The sequence below is a fragment of the Canis aureus genome, chromosome 16, assembly GCF_053574225.1.
Source record: "Canis aureus isolate CA01 chromosome 16, VMU_Caureus_v.1.0, whole genome shotgun sequence".
Lineage (NCBI taxonomy): Eukaryota > Metazoa > Chordata > Mammalia > Carnivora > Canidae > Canis > Canis aureus.
The window spans coordinates 37,976,585-37,997,627 of NC_135626.1; the positions used below are offsets into that span (position 1 = coordinate 37,976,585).

A 21,043-nucleotide genomic window follows, 5' to 3' on the forward strand; every position below is an offset into this window, starting at 1 on the left:
CAGGTTAAGGGAATTCCCCTTCTTCCAGGTTCCTGCAGGACCCAGGGCTGCTCACAGCAAGAGAGGTCTCTGTGCTGTCCTAAGTTGTCTGTGGCTGCCTTTTGGACTTATGCCTAGTACGTGGTAGGTGCTCAATAAATGCTCAACTAGTAAACACGGGATTAAAGGGTTCATTCTACTGAAAGGCAGTGGGCTAAGAATGCTAGACTGGGAGGCAGAGACTGGACTCCAATTCCAGTAGTCTTTGCCATCAAATGCCTGAGGCCTTGGGCCTACCTAGTTCCTTTTCTTGGGTCCGCTAACCCCTCACCTGGAAGGTCTAGATGTCTGTTGCCCTTTACACACCACACCACACCCACACCCTTTTTGGCAGAAGCATTCAGGTGAGGGACCCAGGAGCTCTAGTCATCCAGGTCCACCACCCCAGAAATAACCAGGAGAGTAATGGTTTGAGTGCCCTGTGAGGCACAATAGAGGTGACAACAGTGACAACTGCCAGGGGTCCACATCCTGCCAGCTAGTGATGACAGGAATTGACAGTCACCGGCTGACTTTCTCACTCTTGATGTTCTTAGGCTGGGGCTGAGGGATCCCACATTCTCTGACCATCCCCCTAGTAGACCTCTTGGGTTCCATAAAGCTGGCTATCAGGGGCATCAATGGAAGGAGCCAGAAGGAGCTCAGCCACTCTCTTAGGAGGTATCAGGCACGAGCGGGGCCACAGGAGCCAAAAAACAAGCACACGTCTTTAAGACATTGTGCCAGTGAGTCTGGATCTCACCCACTGAATAATGCCTCTGACACCCCATTTCTCCACGTTGGCTATCTTTTCTGGCTTAACCTCTGGGGAAACGGGGAGGACTTGGGGCTGAATGGGAAGCTGCAGCTGAAACTGGCCACACAGCTCCCATCAAGCTTGACCGTAATGCATCAGAGAGCTGCAAAACAAAGCACTATTTCTCCTGTTGAATAAACAACTTGGAACCCAGCTTCTCTGTGCACCCACCCCTTCACACTCCCCCACACGTAGGCAGCTCCCACATGCCCAGGCTGGCAACCAGGTGGCAGGAACAAGGAAGCAGGCTCAGGAGGCGGCTGCAAAGGACAGGACGGCGGTTTTATATGTGGCAAAATACTTCTAGGGGGGTACAGACGGACAGACAGACAGGTAGGGGCACAGGACACCAGACAGGGAGGGGGAAAGGTTGGGCAGTGGTGTCTTCTAACCGGTAAGTGGAAGCTGCACCCCACCCCCGGCGGGGGGTGGGACAACATTGGCACAGGAGGTGGCGAGACGGGCATGAGGTGCCCGTCCCTGAGGCGGGCAGCTGGGCAGGGCCCAGTCCTCGTTGGCACAGTCGGCTCTCTCTGGCCCAGCTGGGTGCTGGGGAGGGGCAGGGCTGCTGGGCTGTAAGGATGCTAGGCAGAGGAACACTCAGGAGGGAGGTGGGCAGAGGAGGGACCAAGGCCTCTCCTGGGGGAAGTGGACAGGGGTAAAGGATGGGATCACAAGAGGCAAATACAGAGCAGCAGCAGCAGCCAAGCCCCCCAGGGGAGATCCGAGGTCCCAAGGCAACCCCCCGGGGTGTTGATCGCCTCTTGGGCACCAACCCGCAGGGCCTCTCCCCCGGGGCCTCCCGGTGACAGTGAAGGGGCAGTTTTTTGGTTTCAAAATGAGGCGGAGAGTGTTCCATGGGTGCCACACCCAAGTGAAAAGGGGTGGGGGGCTCAGACACTGGGGGGCTCAGACACAGAGGGGCCCCCTCTTCTGATGGCAGTAGGCAAGGGACATCATAGGCAAAGCTCATTCCTGGGGTAGGCGAAGGCCGAGGCATGAAAGTGGTGAGGTGGGTAGCAGTACCTCCAGAGAGCAGGCACTCCATTTGATGCCTGCCGCTGTCCATTCAGACTGCTCCCCAAGACAATCCCCATGGGGCTTCCAGTCTACACCTTTCACCCACCAGACAATGCTGCCAGAAAGCTGGGAGAGGGATAGGCATGGTGAAGGAGCCTGGATCTGGGGTTTGGGGAAGAGAGCCCTCATGGGAAAGTCTGTGGTCTCCCTCTCCAGGAAAAGCCCCCTCACCCTTCCCAAATACTCCAGGTGGGGAAAAGAAAGGGCTACCCCATTTAGGACCCTTATTTAGAGCCCCAAGTAGAAAGAGTTAAGGAAGTGCACCTTTTCTCTGGGAGCGAGGGGAGAGCGCCCCCTGACGTGTGAGAAAGGGACACTGCAGAAAGGTGGGCATCCCCCGATCCATCCACAGCAGGTTAAGTGAAAACCTACAGCTGAGGCTTAAGGGAATCCCAAGAGCTGGGATGCTACCACCAAAGAAACCCCCCAACATCGAGCAAAGGCATCTGAGAGGGAGACAGTGCCCCCTGGAGGAAAGATACATCCCTGGTGGTGAGCCCCTTGGTCCCTCCCCTCCCAGGGCTCAGAGCCCTTCCCCCCACTGCGTGGACCCTGCTTCTCAGCGGATATAGACACCTCGCCCCCAGCCTTCCAGCTCATTCTTGTTGCGCCCCAAAACTGGACCCCCGCCCTCTGCGCAGTAGCGGGCCTTATTCCGGCCACGGTTCCGGTTGTCGGTCAGCTCTTCTTCGTAGTCTTCTTCCTCATCCTCCCAGGATCCCTGTCGGGCGGGCGGGGTGCTGCCCCCTGCAGGGTCTCCAAGCCCTGGCCCCTCGGAGGGGTCAGTTTCCATGTCCACACATGAGTCTCCCAGCTCCGTGTAGGCAGAGTTTCGGTTGCCAGGGGTGTCGGCATCAAACGTGTCTTGGCGAGACAGTGCCCGCAGGGTGCCCACCCGGCCTGGTGGGTGGCTGCTGGGGTAAAGGCCTGGGGGCTGGCCCAGCTCCCCGGGGTACTCGTGCACGCTGGCGTGCTCCCCGGTGGCCCGCTCCAGCGACTGGTCCCCGGAAGCAAGGTAGGGTCCCTGGTTAGCAGATGGACAGCACACACCATGCAGGTCAGGCAGGGGTGAGAAAGACACAACAAAGCAAGGCAGGTTAGTGATGGCACCAAGACACCCAGTCTGGCTAAAGGAGGTGGGTGCTGGCTCTAGGGGATGGGCAGCCTGCCAAATGGCTCTATGGCCCAGCCAGAGGACAGACCTCAGGGCATTTGCTCCTCTATTGGGACAGGAGGCACCCATCCTTCATAAGGCATGAGGAGGCATGAACTCTTCCAGTAATCATGGCAGAGAGCCCATGAATAATTAGTCATTGCTTCCTCAATGCACGTCATTAATGCTGTCTTGGGCACTATCATCATTAACACCTCATTAGCGGTTGATTGGGTTAGTCACTGCCCCAGTTTTCCAAATATACTAGGGGGATTTCAGCTAGAGCTCACTAACCCCCACTCCTTCAACCCAAACCAGACCCTATCATAGGTTTCCAGAGCCCCATACTTCCCCCATCCATTCCCCAGGTTGATAAGATTCCTCTCCTGCCCCCAGCAAAAAATCAAAGCCGCAGGCTGGGGAAAGCTGATGGGTCTCCACCCCCATCACCACCACCCTCTCCCCAGAGACAATGAGGTGGCCCAACATTCTCAGCACCGAATGCCACATAAAGCTGATCTGATGGTCACTGCCATCATGGGGAGGCTGGGTGGGGTGCCAGAAGGCCTGAGTTCAAGTCCCATCCCCTGCCACTTCAAGCTGTCTGACCCTGAGCAAATGACTCTCCTCTCTATGGCCCAGTTTCTCTGTGGTGGTATGATGAGGATTAAACCAGCAGTTTCCAAGCTGTTCCCTGGAGACCTGAGGTCGCGGAAAGGGCACAAAAGTGCTTCAGGGGTCCCTATGGAGGTGAAATGGAAGCCAAGCCACCAGCTCCCTCTGAGCAGAGCAAGGACACTTTATATACTGGGCTTCCTTAGAGGTTTCAATGAACAAATGAGCTCTGTTACTGAAAACAAACCTGAAAAGCAACGGTCTTAGAATGACTTCATGGCTTTCTCCCGGCTCTTATCTAGAACCAAATACTTAATGGTGTGAACTCAGAGATGGGAAGCAGCTGCCAGGGCAGGGCACCCATAGAAGGGCCTTTCCTGGAATCTGTTTCACTGGGAGAGGGATGGAAGGTAGGGCATCAATTCATAGAAGATGCTTCATCCTGGGTACCCTCTGAGGGAAACTCCCAGGATTAGGGCTCTAAGAGAAGGGACAGTCTCTCTGGGTTTAATGGCCCTGCTCTGTGGGATTGCCTGGGTCAGACGGCCCTTGCTCTGTTGAGTCTAAAATATTGGGTAAGGGGGCACGTGGCTGGCTCAGTTGGTAGAGCATGCAACTCTTGATCCTGGGGTCACGAGTTCCAGCCCCACATCAGGTATAGAGATTACTTTAAAAAAAAATGAACATAAAAAAGTAAATAAACTAATGGGTGTGGAGTCCAGTGCATGAAAATATCAGTCTTCCTTATGTTTTCTTCCTAATTATTTGTCTTATAAGGCCCGAATCAGGCCTCATAGCCAGAAGCCCCTAAGGCAGCAGGTGTAGTCCTATGAGACCAGGCCCAGGAAGGCACCACCAGCCAGCCCCAATCCCATCAAAAACCACAGACACCAGAAGCTGCCACTCACCACATTTTTTACAAAATAAAGCTCTTCCCTTCCTTCCCCGTGTTCCCTGAGCTCCAGTTCCGAGCCTTGGGCAGGAGGGGAAACAGGTAGGACACCTACATGGCGTGCTCCTGCTGCTGGGGCACGGACCTGGCCCGCTGCGAGGCCTCCAGCCCGCCCCAGAAGCTGAGATTTCTCCTGAGGGAGGTGAGCACCTGTACCTGGAGGTTGGAGACAGGGGCAGGGCTGGAGGCCAAAGCTGCAGTAGCCATGGTACGATTCAGCAGCGGATTGGGCGGAGTGCTGCTGGGCGGGTGTGTGGCCTTCCAATAGGCTTCCAAGTATTCGGCCAAGTGCTCGCAGGCATCCTCCAATTGGTTCTCGTCCAGAATGATGTCAAACATTTCCTGCGGAGGCGGGGTTAGGGGCAGGGCTGGGATGAGCTGGGCGTGATCAAGGGGGTAAGGGTGTGGCCTGGGTGCAGTGGGTGGAGTCAAAGGGTTGAAGGACAAAGTTAAAAAGAAACCTCTAGACTTCCAGAAAGAGGAGGACTCTCAGATATGTACATTGGCAGAACTACAAAAGGTCTTGGCACCCAGACAGTCTGAGTCTCCAGGGCTGGAGGCCGCCTTGACTCCCCACCGGGAAGCAGGCCTTCCGGGACTCTTTTCCCAGAAGAACAGTTGGCACCCATTGACCCCACCCCGGTGCTCCTGGCCACTCTGTCTCTCATGCAAGTCAGAGGAAACAGGAGAACCCAAAATTCCTCCCTTTCCCAGGGTCTGAGCACTCACGGGGGGACACTGCGCCAGCTTCTCTGAGGCCGCTATTTGGACGTTGAGGTGTTTGGACTGAGACTTCCCTCGGGATTTGATGAGCCTCTGAAGTACCTAGTTTGGGGGGAGAGGGGAGGAGCTGGAGGGACTGTGCCATGTTCCAAGTCAGACAAGTAGGGCCTGGTTGGAGCCAGATGACTCTCAGGCCCGGCCACATCTTCTGAAATGACCTACCAGTCCTGCGTCCATCCTTCCACAATGCTCAGGCTCTCTCCCAGACTCATGCCAGCCTTTCCTGTGAAGTGGCTATTTGAAAAGCAGTGATTTGCCTTCCTGATCCCTCTCACCTTCTTTAAAGGCTTCACTCTCCAGACTGGCAGCCCCATATGAACAGCAACAGCCATCTTTGATAGGACACTTGCTGCCAACAGCCACTATTCTGTGGTTTCCACATGATCAGATCATTTAGTCCTGACAATAACCTCATGAGGTCGCCACTATTATTATTTTCAACTCCATAGCAATAATGACAATGGTAATAATAGCTAAACAGAAAGCCATGACCTTAACTAAGTGATCAAAGGTAACATCACCAACAACACAAGAGACACCGCATGTCTCCTGATACAACACCCTCAGAAAGATACCGTCGCTTTGGTGATATTTCTACCACCAACAAAAAGCCTCAGCCTCACACAAGGAAATATCAAGCAAACCCAGCTTGAGGAACAGTCTACAAAATCAGTGGTCTGTACTCTTAAAAAACATCAGTGTCAGAAAAATCCAAGAAAGAAATAAAAATCCTAAAAAGAAGGGTACCTGGGAGGCTCACTCGGTTAAGCGTCTGCCTTGGGCTCAGGTCATGATCTCAGGGTCCTGGGACGAGCCCCCCCCCCCCGCCCCTCAGCGGGGAGTCTGTTTCTCCCTCTTTCTCAGCCCCTCCCCCTACTCATGTGCTCACACATACTCTCTCAAATAAATATTAAAAAAAAAAAAAAGGAATGCTAAAGAGATAAAGCAATTAAATGTAACACTGATCCTGGATTGAGGGAGAAATTGCCATAAAGGCCATCATTGGGACAACTGATGAAAAATGAAGGACTACTGAGTTTGGCAACTCTACGGTCATTATATAGCTAAACGTCCTTGTTCTTAAGACGTTGAAGTATTTAGCAATCAAGACATGATATCTACAACCTATTCTCAAATGATTCAGAAAAAAAAAGTACATATACACATATACATAATACATGAAGATAAAATAAATGTGGCAAAATATTCAAAATTAGTGAATGAAGAAAACTGAACAATAAACTTTAAGTGGCTGTATTGAATGGTGTGTGAATTATCTCAATAAAGCTGCTAAAAATTAGTGAATCTGGGCAGCCCGGGTGGCTCAGCGGTTTAACGCCACCTTCGCCCAGGATGTAATCCTGGAGACCCAAGATTGAGTCCTGCGTCAGGCTCCCTACATGGAGCCTGCTTCTCCTTCTGCCTGTGTCTCTGCCTCTCTCTCTCTCCTGTTTCTCATGAATAAATAAATAAAATCTTCTAAAATAAATAAATAAATAAATTTTAGTGAATCTGAGTGAAGGGCATTCAAAGAATGGCAGTTCTTGGTACCATTCTGGGAACTCTTCTCTAGATTTGGAACTATTTCAAAACAAAAATCTTAAAAAAAAAAAAAAAAGTCTATATTGCTTAGTAGGTCCTAGGCACTTTGCACGATTAATTCATCTATTTAACCCTCACAACCACCATGTGAGGACCTCTATTTTGCAGGTTTGGAAATGGGCACAGAAGAGTTAGGTGACTTGCCAAAGGAGCACAGAGCTGGGGAGTAGCAGGACTGCTGCATTAACTCTGCAGACACTCTAGCTTCAGAGTCCCCACCCCATACCTCAGCCAGTGCCCCTGGGAGAAACAGAAGTATCTGTTACTTTCCAGCTCACAAAGTGTTTTCATATCCATTATCTCCTTTGATCCTTTCAACCACCCCAGGAAGTACTTCCATCCTATCATCCTCTTTCCACTCATTAGAAACTCAGGACTCAGAAACGTTAGGGTAACTGGGTGCTCCGCTCATAGGGTATGTCCACGAAATGGTAACAGTTACCACCCTCAGTTGTCCATCATGAATTAGAGAGAACTCTGGGCTCTTTACATCATTACCTCAAATCCTTTCAACAATAACAAGGGAGGGATCTGGATGCCCATTTTATTTATTTGTTTGTTTATTCATGAGAGACACAGAGAAAGAGGCAGAGACATAGGCAGAGGGAGAAGCAGGCTCCCTGCAGGGATCATGACCTGAGCTAAAGGCAGACGCTCAACCTCTGAGCCACCCACAGGTGCCCCTGGATGCCCATTTTATAGGTGAAGACATTGAGGCTCAGAGGCTAAATAAATCCTGCAAATATCCCAAGCTCAGTAACAAAACCACCATCAAACAAAATTTAATGAATGACTAAATCAACCAAAGCAAACGCTGGAACCCAGGGCTGTCTTCTCACTTTATTTTTTTATTTTTATTTTTTTTAAGATTTATTTATTTATGATAGACATAGAGAGAGAGGCAGAGACACAGGAGGAGGGAGAAGCAGGCTCCATGCTGGGAGCCCGACTTGGGACTCGATCCCGGGACTCCAAGATTGCGCCCTGGGCCAAAGGCAGGCGCAAAACTGCCGAGCCACCCAGGGATCCCTGTCTTCTCACTTTAAATCCTTCCCCTAAACTCTCCCTCCATATTCCTCAAACCTCCACTAACGTCAAGGAGGGAAAACTCATAGAGCTGTGTGTAAAAAAGAAGTAGGGATCCCTGGGTGGCGCAGCGGTTTGGCGCCTGCCTTTGGCCCAGGGCGCGGTCCTGGAGACCCGGGATCGAATCCCACGTCGGGCTCCCGGTGCATGGAGCCTGCTTCTCCCTCTGCCTGTGTCTCTGCCTCTCTCTCTCTCTCTCACTGTGTGCCTATCATAAATAAATAAAAGTTTAAAAAAAAAAAAAAAAAGAAGTAAATCAGTCTTCCTACCGATTAGTCTCTGTCAAGGTCCAAGCGAGGACAGTGCAGCAAAAAGGGACAAAATCAAATGACAGAAAAGACCTCCCAACTGCCAAGTAGTTGGGTGACACTGCGACAAAAAAAGCACAGAATTATTTCACTTTTCTGGACCAAGGGTCAAGCAGAGCGGAGCCAGGGGGCTGGCCTGCATGACCCTAATAATGATATTTATACTAGCTAAGACATGATGAGGCACATGATACCAGACCTTTGGCTAAGTGCTAAGCATTCACATTAGGTTCAATCTTCACAATGTCCATTTGATAGAGTTTTACAGAGAAGGAAAATAAGACTCAGGGAGATTCGGTCACACAGTTAATAAGCAGTTGCTAAGATTTAAATACAGGCCACCCAACTCCAGCACTCCTGTCCCCACTAGGGTCAGGCTCCTGCACCCACCTTTGGAGAGGTGATCTTGATGTAAACAATGATGGGAGCCAGGGAGGTCTTGGAGAGCTGGGCTGGGTGGTTGATGGTGTCAGCATCCAGGGCAACCAACTGAAGGGTTCGGGCCAGCTCGAAGATTCGCTCGATCTCGCTCTGCACCTCAGCTGGGGGACACGAGTCATGGGGAAGGGGGAACGTGGGGAGTCTCCCCAAGAGGCAGTGGACAATCACACACTTCTGGAGTTCGTCCCCCCACCCCCCCAGACACACACACACACACACACACACACACACACACACACACTTCTGGGCCCAGAAGTGGGGGTGGGGGTGGGGGGGATGAAGGGTGGGCTCACCTAGGCTGGAGCGTGTGTTGGAGCGCTCAATGATGATGTGTTTGCTGGGGTTATTGAGGACTGAGCGCTTAGCCAGAGAAATGTCTGCCGTCACACGAGTGATAGAAATCCTGAGGGATGGGGCAAGGGGATTGAGGGGTCAGGGTGGGCTTGAATGCTCTGTCCACTCCCCAGGCTCCAGGGCTGCCTCCTAGCCCTCGGTCCATGGAGGCCCAGGATCATCATTCAGGCCACCCAGCCCATCCCTAGCAGCAGAGGATCACAGTTGGATTGGGGAGCCAGCTCCCAAGGTCTCACCTGCCATCAAATCGATGCTTCAGGAAGTCAAATAAAGCTTTCTGCATCATGTCTGTAACCTGAGGTTGAGGGGTGGGGGAGGGGGTGGGGGGGGAACGGTCAGATATTTAAAGCCACTCAAGAAGAGTAGGTTGCCAAGTATTTACATCCTTATATTCCATTTTCTTTAATTCCCGAGATAAATGGACCCCTAGAAGAGGTACAGTGTTCCTTCTGGGTCTGAGGAGCCTCCAATGGGGTCTCTGATTCCAAAAATAGATTCTCTGGGAGGACCCTTCTGGGGGTATCTTGGGGGAGGGGGACTGGACCCTTCTGAGTAAGTCTCCCTGTGGGTCAGGCTCCTCTGGGGGGCTTCTCTGAAGGTCTGCAGCCCTCTAGGGAGATACTCTGTGAATCTGGGCCCTTCCAGGAGATCTCCCTGGGGTCTGAAACTTTCCGTAGCATCTGTCTAGAGGCCTGGGCCCCTCTGGGTCCACTCCCCTCTAGGGGCTCCTACCTCATAGCCCTTGAGCGACGGTCCCACCAGGATGATGGGCCTCATGGAAGGTACCACGTCATAGGGGGGCACATGCTCTGTCTGAGGGGGAAGCAGGGAGGGGAAACCCCAGAGTGGAGATGGCATTAGCTCCTCTTCTGCAGCCTCCAGGCTCCCCCATGCACCCTTTCCTCCCTTGTTCCCAGAGCCCAGATGTGGGGGTCGAGGTCAGGGTGGGGAGGGATGGCCAAGGAGAACCAGGAAGGGTGAGGGAAGTGGGGGATGGGTGGGGAGGGCACAAGAATGGGTGTTAGAAGGTCCCACTAGCTCATCCCAGGTGGTGCAGAGGGGGACACAGAAAGCTGTGATACTCACCGACTTCTGCTTCTGTTTGGCTGGGTCCAGAGATTGCCAAGAGTGGGGAGGCAGGGGAGAGAGGGAAGGGCACCCAGGCAGGGGCAGAGGGCAAGGAAGGAGCCAGGACAAGAGAGGGAGGGAGAGCGGACGGACGAGGAGAGATAACAGGGCATGCGTGTTAGTGACAGACAGAGCCAGAAAGAAGGGACGGGACCCCATGCCAAGGGGGAGCCAGAGATGGCCCTAGACCAGGCCTGGGAGAAGGACTGTCAGTCCAGTGAACTTGGGACTATTTGGACATACCCTTCCCCTTTCTGGGTCTTGAGAAAGATCTGAGTAGGGTGACAGCCCCTAATTTGGTGCCCATCTCCTGCCCCTAGTGCAGTCCAACCTGTTGGTTTGAAGGGCTCCTTACATTGTCCTACAGTGCAGCCAGTAGACCCCGTGCCCACCCTAGCCCCATGGAGTCCAAGAAGGACAAAGAAGGGTCTCCATTCCACTCTTCCCATCATAGGCAGGAGTGGAGGGCAAACATGGATTATCTCAGCTTCATCATCACCAGACCCTGCTTCCAGGGGTGGTGGGGTAAGGGGGTATGACCTTCCAAGGGAAGGGGTGCTTCGATTGCAAGAAACATCCCTTCCTGGGGGTGGGCCAGAGCACGGCTGTGTGCGGAGCTGGATGTGCCCATTCTTGCCATTCCACCCTCCCCGCTCCTTGGCAGGAGGCCCTACTCCCCATGGAATCTGGCCGGTACCGCATCCGAATCCTTTCCAGCCCCTCCCCCTGCCAAAAAGCTGGGCCCTGACCCTCTGCCCTTTTGCCAGAGCCCAGCAAGAATTACCTTCTTGAAGAAGGGGATGCGTTTGCCATGGGGTGGCGGGGTGGTGACACTGCTAACACTAGTCTTGGCAGAGCCGCTCTGCTCCCCGAGCTCTGCCTCCTCGTCGTCTAGCTCTAGGGGGTCTAGTTCAAAGGCTAAGTTAGTCATCTCATTACCTGGACCGCAGTCAGGAGAGAGGAGGGAGGCGAGGTGGGGAGGAGTGGGATGGACATGGAGACACAAGTACAGAAGGCAGGGATGGGATGGGGGAAAAAGAAAGAAGAAGAGGTGAATGGAACAGAGCCAGGAGAAATGAATGGGGGTGGGGCAGGGGAGTCAGGCAGAGAGATGGAGCTACCAAAGAAACGGGAAGGAGAGACATGAGAGAATGGGCGCTGACAGGCCCAGCTTGTGGGGTATCCTACTCTTCACGGAGGGGGTACCGCTGGATGTGTTTGAAGGACTCAGGACTGGGGTGCCCCCTACTGCAGGGAAAGGAGGGGACAGGCAGTGGGGAGACGACCCCACCCAGGAGCCACCCCCCCACCCCCACCCCACGGTTCCCTAAGGTGGCAGCAGCTCTTACCACTGGCAGGGGGTGTGGGGCGGCGGGTGCCAGTCACCACGTCTCCTAGGCTGGAGCTGGAGTTGTCACCTGATTTGCTGTGTGGGCAGAGAGGCAAATGGAGCTGTGAGCAGAGGGGTGGGCGTGAGGTGGGGGAAGCCTGTTCTCTCACTTGCTGCCTGCCCCCCACTCTCCTGGAAATTCTCCAGCCCCACTGGTGACATCACAGGAGGCTGGGCCCTCAGGGCAACGAACGGGTCAATCCTTGAGGCCCAGTCCCAACTAGATGGTCTCTCGGCGTTCCCCAGCTAGACACCTGGAGCTGAGGCGATTCTGACGCAGCTTCTGTTCCTGCAGGAGGCGCAGGCTGTCCAGCTTGACAGGGCTGGGGATGAAGCCAACCTCACAGCCCTCCTTCACCAGTCGCCCAATCCACCAGTCATTATTATATTTCTGCAAACAGCAATAGCAGGTGAGGTGGAAGAGAGCAAGAGAGAGGTTGGAGGGGCAAGCCAGCAGCCGCCCTTGGGAGAAACCACCAGGGACCTGCCAAGCTGCCCAGGGGGTGGCACCTTCAAAGAGCCAGCCCCTGGCACAGCCCCCAGTTCTCAGAACAACTTCATGACCTGAGTTCTCTTGGGCCATGGACCACCCCAGCCCCAGCACATCCCTGTCCCACCATGCACCCACCCTCCTCTGGAAAGATAGCAAGAGGAAAGGAAGCTGACACCCACATATGCCCACACACTGCCGCTCCACTGACACATCTCATCACAAACCCTCTCAACAACCGTGTGACCTAGGCATTGCCACCGCATTTACCAACGCAAATCAGAGAGGCTCAGGGAGGTAGAGATTTGTCTAAGGTCATACAGCAGATTCAGCCAAGCTCTGTTGGGTTCAGAAGTCTTTTTCCACTAGAGCTCTGGCTGTCCCTCTCCTGATGCCCACTACCCTGCCCTCCTTCCAGATATGAAGCGCTCACTCCACCTCTTTGATGTGCAGAAAGTCCTTGGGCTCAAAGGTGATGGCCACTCCCTGCACTGGCACTTCATCCCCTGGAGATGGGTTGTAGCCGACATTTGTCCGCACAGCAAATGCCACCGGCTTGGTCTAGAGGTGAACAGGGAGAATGACAACCAGAGGGTTAAGTCAAGATGTACCATCCTGGGGTAAGGATGATGTGAAGGTTTGTTTTGTTGATCATTAACAAGTATACTGAATGATTTAAGTAGTTTTCCTGTATGTGCATTAAATTTTACAATAAAAAACAATAGAGGGGATCCCTGGGTGGCACAGCGGTTTGGCGCCTGCCTTTGGCCCAGGGCGCGATCCTGGAGACCCGGGATCGAGTCCCACGTCAGGCTCCCGGTGCATGGAGCCTGCTTCTCCCTCTGCCTGTGTCTCTGCCTCTCTCTCTCTCTCTTTGTGACTATCATAAATAAATAAAATTAAAAAAAATAAAAATAAAATAAAATAAAATAAAAAACAATAGAATTCAGCCTTCTCAAGATGGAGGGGGCCACTGAGGATGGTAAGTATTAGCCTGGAGTAACACCCAGAAAGAATATTAGTAATAATAATAATAATAATAATGACAGCAGAGCGTCTGGGTGGCTCAGTCAGTTAAGTGCTGCCTTTGACTCAGGTCATGATCCCAGGGTCCTGGGTTCGAGCCTCATTTTGGGGTTCCCTGCTCAGTGGGGAGTCTGCTTCTCCCTCTCCCCCTGCTCATGCTCTCTCTCTCTCTTGCTATGTCTCAAATAAATATAATCTTAAAAAAAAATAACAGCAGCTATGGTTTACTGTGCTAAGTACCATGTGACATATTTTACAAACATTACCTCATTTATTCATCACAAAAATCTTAGGAAGTTAACTACTAGGGGCATCTGGCACGATCAGTTGGTGGAGCATGCGACTCTTGATCCCAGGGCTGGGAGTTCAAGCCCCATGTTGAGTGTAGCAATTACTTAAAAAAAATTTTAAATAAAATCTTAAAAAATAAAAAAATTTAACTACTATTACTATCTTCATTTTAATGAATGACGAGACTAAAGTTCAAAAAGGTTAAGTGGCTCGCCTGAAATCAGACGGCTAATGAGGGTCAGCCCAGGACATTTGATTCCAGAAAGAAGTAGTCTCAAGTTCCTATTATGTGTGGCAACACTATTAAGTACTTATTACACTATATAAGAAGGCAAATAGTATAGCCCGCATTTTACAGCTATAAGACAGAGGCGCATCGAGGCCCTGGGGTACACCAGCTGAGGAGTGCCTGGGTCAAGACTAGTCCCTGGGTCTGTCCAGGCCATCTCTAAGGCTTGGGAATGGGGGGAAATAGTGCCAGCACAGCCCCTCGACTCTCTATTTCTCACCTTAGCTTTCTCGAGCTGGGCTAATGCTTGGCGCTCTGCCTCTTTCCTTAGGGCTTCCCGGTCCTCCTCCAGAGACACGTCAGAGTCCGATGGTCGGCTGGTGTAGGACTCCGCCGAGCCCTGAAAATGAACCAGGCTGGCTCAGGGCCTGCACTGCCTCTCAGTTCCTGGGCCTCGGAAGGCACAGAGGTACCACCCATCATGGATGTCTCGAGCTCCAGCCAGCCTAGTGTGATGCCACACAGGCTAGGAAAAGGTGGTATGAGATGAGAGGAGCCAGGGACTGAGATTGGCAGGCCCCTGGGAAAACTGTGGCCCTAGGAAGGGTGACAGCAGCAAGCAGGGGGTTAAAGCAGGTCCAAGGACAGCTGCCTGGGGCCCGAGGGAGGGGTGTGTGTGTGGGGGAACCTGATAGGGGCACAACGCAGGGGAGGAGTGCCAGGGGACGAGGCTCCACTCCCTGTTCCTCCTTCCCTCCCTGCCCCCAGCACCAGCTGAGATAGATTCGGAAGAAGCCCAGAGTCCTTCCGGGGATGGCAGTCACCAGCAGAGGCCTGAGTTCTCTGTGCTGTTGGCAGTGGGCAGCCTGCTCTGCATGATGCGGCCACCAAAAGTTTTGCTATCTTTTGCTCAAAGGTGAGGGAAGATAGAATACTACTTCCTTGGCCAGAATCAGAGGAGCCCCAACCCTCAGGCTCTCACAAGATCCTAAAGAGAACATAAGATTCCTAGGGTAGTGCAGGCAAAAGAGGCAAGTTAAGAGCAGGACATGGGGCAGGGCTCTCTCCATACCAGGGCTGCTGGCTGCGAGGGTCTAAGCAGGCCCAGGAGTCTGGCTATGCCAGGAAGCTGGCTTTGACCACACTGACCATCCCGGAGCACAAGAACTCCTTCAGGGATGCAGGCATATGTGTAAGATCCAAAGTGTCAATGAACATGCTTATTCACGGACATGCTTGGATGTGAAACTTCAAGTGAGTATAGGAGGGTGTGTTCTCTGGTATGTGTTGCGTTTGCATGACTACATGCATAAAGGTGCACACAGGCACAGACGGGGGGCACCCTCGGTGTCAGTGTTCCTGACAATGTGCGGCACATGAGGGCAGAAGCCAGGAGGTGTGAAATTATGTGACTACACAAATGTGGTGGTGTTGCTATAAGGGCAGGAGATGATAGGGAGAAGGAGCACGACTACAGACATGTGGGGGTTCTTTCCTGAGGCCCTGCAAGGGTCACTTAGCCAGGAATGCCCATTAGCTTGGTATGGAGAAGACCTAGGAAAAGAGGGAAAACAAAGTCCCACCTCCCCCAGAGGGCCCCGTCATTAGCTAGCTCATTAGCTAGCGAGGTTGCTCACTCCTTTCCCAGCCAAATCACAAAAATGGGAGGCTTGTGAAGGTGCAAGCCTGGGGTAGGGGTGGGATCACTAATGGAAGATGGAAAAGAGACGAGAGTGAAAACCAGCTAATTCACTACTCTCCACTCCTCCTGACGAGAACACTAAAAATCAGGAAGACAGATGCCCAGAGAGCCAGAGAAACAGACCCAGAGACAGAATGGCGGAGAGGCATTTACTGATCCTTACGGACCCGTGGGCGCACGCACTCACAGGCGTGTGCGCACATACACACAGACATGCACAGACATGGACATATCAGAAATGGCAGGAGCAGGGAAAGAGTGAGGAGGCAAAGAAACAGGCTGGAGTAAGGGCCCCCCCATCAGCTTTCCCTTTGGGGCTACTCCCACCCACCCCAACTCCCACCCCATCCCTAGCTCACCACTACGAGGGTCCGGCTGGGCGCCTCCATCACAGCGCCCTCAGTGCCTGGCCCTGCTGGCCTAGGGGGTGGCCCAAACTGCCTGTTCCCCCAGGGGGCTCAGGTTACAAGCAGAGTTGCTACATGTGCAAACTGCTAGGGTATATTTAGCTCAGAGATGTGGCAAGGCCTGCTCCCCCACTCCCTGCCACCTACGGGGGTCAGAACTCAGAACTGAGAGGAGGAAGGACTGGAGGCTGGGGTCTGACCCCCTGGGGTGGCAAACAATGGAGGAACCAAGGCTCTTTCCTGTCAAGAGGAGTTACACGGAGCACAGCGTCATTCCTCCCAGCACTGGCCCTGGCCCAGCCCTGCAACAGGAGGGATGAGGAAAAGACTGAAGAAAGATCTTCCTGTCTATGTACTTAGAAGATGCTGGGATGAAGGGCCCTTGTCTGACCCTCTCAAGTCAGGCCTGGGCTCACATATGCCAAGTGTTGTGGAGATAGAAGAATCAAAAAGGGCCTCACTCCACAATCTGCCGTGGATCTGCCGGGCACCATCCTCATTCTCCAGCCCAAGGGGGGCTGACCTCCCTACTGCCCTATGCTCTCATATGCCCTACCCATTTCCTCTTCAGCATCCGCCCTTTCCTTGTCTGATCCCAAGCCTCTCTCGCCTTTTTTGGGTACCAGGTTTTGTTGAGATGCTCTGTAGTCATAGCAACCACATGCCTCTCTGGCTGCCTCTCCCTGAGCCTGAGATGGCCTGGGGTTGACATTAAGAACAGAGAGGAGAATGGCATCTTCCTGACTGGGAAAAGAAGACCCCAGAAAGCTATTCAGCCTCCTTCAGCCGGGGGTGCTACTCTCTAAAACCTCCTCCTGCCCTGGCCTCCTCCAACCAGCGTACCTTCTCTCAGCATATTTAAGAACAGTTAGCTGGACATGAGGAGGGCGTTTCCCTGACCCATACCTCACCAAAGCTCCAGGGACCCAAAGGACCTGGTTCCTCATTTCTTAGGCTCTGCCTCTACCCCACGCTGTCACAGGTTCTGGGGGAGGACATGGAAGCAGACAGCCGGCAGGGGGAGTGGGTGACAGCCTGAAGCAAGCTAGGAGGAGGCAGGCCAGGCTGTCCCTGAATGAGATGACGCAGGCAGGCAGGCAGCAGGGGCTGGTGCCTGAAGCTGGGGGAGGGGCAGGGCGGGGGCTGAGGGAGTGGGTACAGGCTGACAGTACGTGCCGGAGAGGTCACGGGCTAAGGGTGATGGGATGGTTCCAGGCAGGGGGCAAATGACACAGGGGAGGGTACCTGGAGAAAGCCTCAGACTCAGCTACCAATGCTGGTCTCCACCAACCAGCCACCTCCTTCATCTCAGCCCAGCCTCTCCATTACCTGGCGGACAAAACTGTTGGATGTCGTATCCGAGGACGTGCTCCCATCTGACCTTTTGAACCGCCCTTTCCTCTTGCTGTATTTGCCCTGGAGAGGCCAGAAAGGGACAAGAGTGGAATCAGAAAGGGCCGTTCCCAACCCTCATCCCATCAGGCCCCAAGCTACAGCCAGGCTTTGGGAATATCATTCCCTGATCCGAAGAGCCCCACCCCCCATCTTCTTCTAGAGATGGTACAGCCTGAGGGGGAGGAAGGGCCCAGACCACAGCCCTTGGGTGGGGGACAGTGGGAGAGAGTCTTAGGAAACACACATGAAACCCCCAAACCAAGCCAGAGAGTCTGGGAACAGGGAGGCGCTGAGAAGCTGGAAGCTCATTAGGCAGCAAAGCTAATTAAGATGCCGGGCAGGCTGCAGAGGCCTCGGGGGAAGGGAGAGGCTGCCTGCAGTGTGAGGACGGCAGAGGGAGCTGGGGAAAGACCCCTCCTTCTCCCCATCAGCTGGAGCAGAGGGGGGTTGAGTGTGCCTGTGGCCCCCAGAGTGAAGGGGAATCACCAACCCGAGCCCAGCTTGGCTTTCCCTGAGCCTGAATCTTGCCTTCATTTTTCCGCAGAGTGGGGAGGGGAGTGGCAGCTCTCAGTTCTTGGGAGACCCAAAACTACATTTCAGGGGAGGGGATTGTGGGGGGGGGGGGCATGGAACTGTATTTGGAAAGGAAACATCTAACCTCAACCCAGCCTAGTGTCATGGGGGAGGGGTGGAATTAACAGCACCCCGCCCCCCAACCCTGGCAAGACTGTTTCTCAGCCCCCTCTTCATCCTCACAGTGGTCACACCTCTCCCCAAAGGGGGAGAAGGATCAAGCTTCCACTCTCTAACCCTTAGCTGCCACTGCGCATGCCTGGTGCCCATGGTACCTACCGAGCTGCAACAGTCATAACACCCCTTGGCCCTGCCCCAAGAGAAGCTTAGGACACAGCCCTCAAAGTCCCTGGGGTAGGCCCACTCAGTCACACTGGGCTCCTGGCTTGGGTGGAGTGAACACTACCTGACCTCTGGAGCAGCCACACATTCAGGTGTTCCCAGGCCACCTATCAAGGGGACTGCTTCCTCGCCCTCCCTAACTCACATACACACTTGGCCCAGGCCAGTCCAGAGTTTCTCTGCCAGAGAAGCTAGATGGGGTGGGAGATGAGGGTTCAGGCCCTCCACGCTCTTGTCCCCAGACTCAATCCTAGAGTTTCTTTGCCAGAGAAGCTAGATAAGACATGATCAGACTGGGGACTCTGGTTCCTCAGACCTGAATACAAGGAGCATGGATAGATGGGAGAGAAAGGTACCCAGGAACCCTTCAAAAATCCACCCTCTCACCCCCTTCTCTCAAACCAGACATATCTCCAACCTCTAGGATTGAGGATCCCTACAAACTTAAAAGGATCCTCCACCACCACCACCACCACCCCCAGGATGGGAAAAGGGAGTGGCACCCAGAGAGACAAGGGACAGCTGAAAGGAAGGCCCCAGTCAGCTGCCTCCCAGGCTCCAAGGGGCCTGGGGTGGAGAAAGGAGGTATTTTTAGGTCTAACCTGACCCCCCCACACACCAAGCTCATCAACCACATTATCATGGTGGTTACAGTTGCTCCAGGCTGGTCACAGCAAGAAAAGAGTTAATGGTATCCCAGCCTTGGGGTGCTGCCAGATTGGAGAATGGCCTTGTCCCAGAGAAATCCCTTGACATGACCACCCCAGACCCTGACCAGTCACCCCAGACTCTGCTTGTCACTCCGTGGGTATGCACCATACCCAAGAATGCCCCTTCCTGGGGATAACTCCAGGAAAAGTGTGACTGGGGGTGGGGCGGCAGACACCCTCTCCCCCCAAACCCCAGGTAACATAGCCTCCTCCCTTCCAAGACAGTGAGTTGGCATCCATCCAACTTTCCAAACTTTGGAGGCGTTTTCTAAGGCTGGGAAGGGGAGGGGTGGGAGAGAGGGAAAGATAACGTGGGTGTTGGGAGAGGGAAGGTGGTCCAACAGGATGTAGCTGAGGTGCCGGGATGGGGGCCTAGCCCGGGGCCGACCCCTTCCCCACCCTCGAAGGCCAGCGTCTGCGGCTCCGAAGGCCTGCTGGCACCGCCCTGACCCCCGCCTCGGCCAGCTCCCAGGGCCACCCCCGCCCCACCCACCCCCGCCTGGCGCCCCCGAGCGTGCTCTGCGTCGCCCCCTTTGCCCGAGCTCGCTCTCCAGCCTCCGTCAGCCCCCGGATTCCCCACTCTCAATCCCTGCAGCAGGTACCCCGAGCAGCGAGGACCCTGCCGCGGGGGAGCCGAGGCGTGGTGACAGGCGGCCCGACCGCCCCCTCCCGCTCCGAGAAACCGCAGCCCAACTCCCGGCCAGGCGCCCATCAATCATTAACCGGCAGGGGCCGGGGGTGCGCAGGCGCCCCTCGCCCCTCGCCGCCGGGCGCATAACTCCTTCTCGCCCGCGTCCCCGAGCCGACCCCCGGGGTCCGCGGGAGCGGCCCCCTGCCCTCGGGCCCGGCCGCCACATCTCACCTGCGGGCTGGGGTCGAAGACCTCCATGGGGATCTCCTGGGAGGGCGGGTAAGGGCTCCGGGACATGCTGGTCTTCTGGACCATGGAGAGGAGCCTCTCCTCCCGCCGCCGGCCCGGCCCGGCCGGGCGCCCTCAGCGCATGAGAGAGGCCGTCGGGACCGAGAGCCGCGCAGCGCAGCCGGCGCCCGCTCCAGACACCTGGCCCGGCGGCCGGCTGCCCTCTCGCTGCCTCCCGTCCCTCCTCCGGCTCCCTCCGCTGCCGCCGCCGCCTCCTCCGCCCCTGAGGGCTCAGCATCTCCCCCGCCCCCTCCGCTCCCACCTGCCCCGCCCTCCGCCCGCCCTCCCGCCGCCGCCGCGGCCCCGCCCCCCGCAGCCCCTCCGCCCGCTCGGCGCAGACAATGGGAGGGCGGCCGGAGGGAGGCACGCCCCTCCCGGCCCTGGAAGGGGGTGAGCCGGGCCTCGGACTGGCCCCGGGCGAGAGCGCCTGCGGCGGGGCGTGGGGGGGGAGTGAAGCCCGGCCTTGGGGCTGGGGGCGGGGGCTGCGGTTTACTAGTGGATGCTGAGCGCTGATGGAGGTGAAGCGCGGATTGCCCCCCCCCCTCCCCCCCCCCGTTCCGTCCCAAACCGCTCTCCCTTCACAGGTCGGCCCATTCCACTCCAGTTTGGGCCGCCGGAACTTCCCAATCCCGTTGATCCTGGGACCCGGCTTTAACTCCTTTCTCCCCGGTGTGGGCCCAGGCTGCCTTGAACCAAACAGAAAGGCCCCTGTCCCTCCCGCAGGACGCTGCCTTCGGAGGCTGAAGCTCACGCTGATGCTGGGGTGATGAGAATGTCCAAAGGCAGTTCCAACACAGACAGCAACCAGAAATCCCAGGGACCCAGGAGTCCTTCTGCCTTTGTCCCTCATATCCCCCCCAGGCACTTCCAGAAGGCAAGGTCCCTGTTTCTTGGAAGAGAGAAGAAGAAGAAATGTGGGAGATGAAAGAGTGGCTAAAATCGGATCTAGTGACTTTTGATCTAGAACTGCCCCCCCTTCATCCTTAATTTGGGGACAAATATCCAAAGCCTGGACTCCACTCACCACAACCTATGGAGAGAAAAGTAGGGCATTCTGTCAAAAACTGGTATTGGGGCACCTGCCTGGCTCAGTCCATAGAGCATGTGGCTCTTGATCTCAGGGTGGTGAGTTTGAGCCCCACCCTGGATACAGAGATAACTTTAAAAAAAAAAAAAAAAAAGAAAAGAAAAAAAGAAAGAAAGGAACTCTGGTGTCAATTTGGTTCAGGCTC

At 54.7% G+C, this 21,043-nt stretch overlaps 1 protein-coding gene and 1 long non-coding RNA gene across 6 annotated transcripts; one reads left to right on the top strand and one right to left on the bottom strand.

The window, feature by feature from the left end:
• Positions 1 to 1,096: 1,096 nt before the first annotated feature.
• Positions 1,097 to 20,021, bottom strand: CACNB1 (calcium voltage-gated channel auxiliary subunit beta 1). 5 transcript variants are annotated; one of them, XM_077853034.1, is made up of 14 exons: positions 19,755 to 20,020; positions 17,202 to 17,288; positions 14,044 to 14,163; positions 12,656 to 12,778; positions 11,982 to 12,118; positions 11,687 to 11,763; positions 11,122 to 11,276; positions 9,942 to 10,022; positions 9,446 to 9,504; positions 9,149 to 9,258; positions 8,805 to 8,956; positions 5,365 to 5,460; positions 4,792 to 4,977; positions 1,097 to 2,939 (listed from the first exon to the last, which is right to left on the bottom strand). In XM_077853034.1, exons 1-14 carry the CDS (start codon positions 19,836 to 19,838, stop codon positions 2,475 to 2,477), a joined length of 1,932 nt encoding a protein of 643 aa, XP_077709160.1. In that variant the 5' UTR covers positions 19,839 to 20,020; the 3' UTR covers positions 1,097 to 2,474. The 5 variants fall into 5 exon arrangements, with proteins under 5 accessions (XP_077709160.1, XP_077709161.1, XP_077709163.1 ...); XM_077853035.1 differs by lacking the exon at positions 11,122 to 11,276 and adding an exon at positions 10,296 to 10,315 and having other exon boundaries at positions 19,755 to 20,019; XM_077853037.1 differs by lacking the exons at positions 9,942 to 10,022; positions 11,122 to 11,276 and adding an exon at positions 10,296 to 10,315.
• A 168-nt stretch (positions 20,022 to 20,189) lies between these two features.
• On the top strand, positions 20,190 to 21,017 carry LOC144286513 (uncharacterized). Its single transcript, XR_013354543.1, has 2 exons — positions 20,190 to 20,329; positions 20,535 to 21,017. It is a non-coding gene; the product is annotated as an uncharacterized LOC144286513 (long non-coding RNA).
• The last annotated feature ends 26 nt before the right edge of the window (positions 21,018 to 21,043 follow it).

Coding starts and splice junctions, on each gene's coding strand:
- CACNB1 (XM_077853034.1), bottom strand. CDS start 19,838: ATGGTCCAGAAGACCAGCATGTCCCGGAGCCCTTACCCGCCCTCCCAG. Junction 12,779..14,043: donor CCCAGCTCGAGAAAGCTAAG/GTGAGAAATAGA, acceptor GTTCACCTCTAG/ACCAAGCCGGTGGCATTTGC. Junction 5,461..8,804: donor TCAAGATCACCTCTCCAAAG/GTGGGTGCAGGA, acceptor CCCCCAAACTAG/GTACTTCAGAGGCTCATCAA.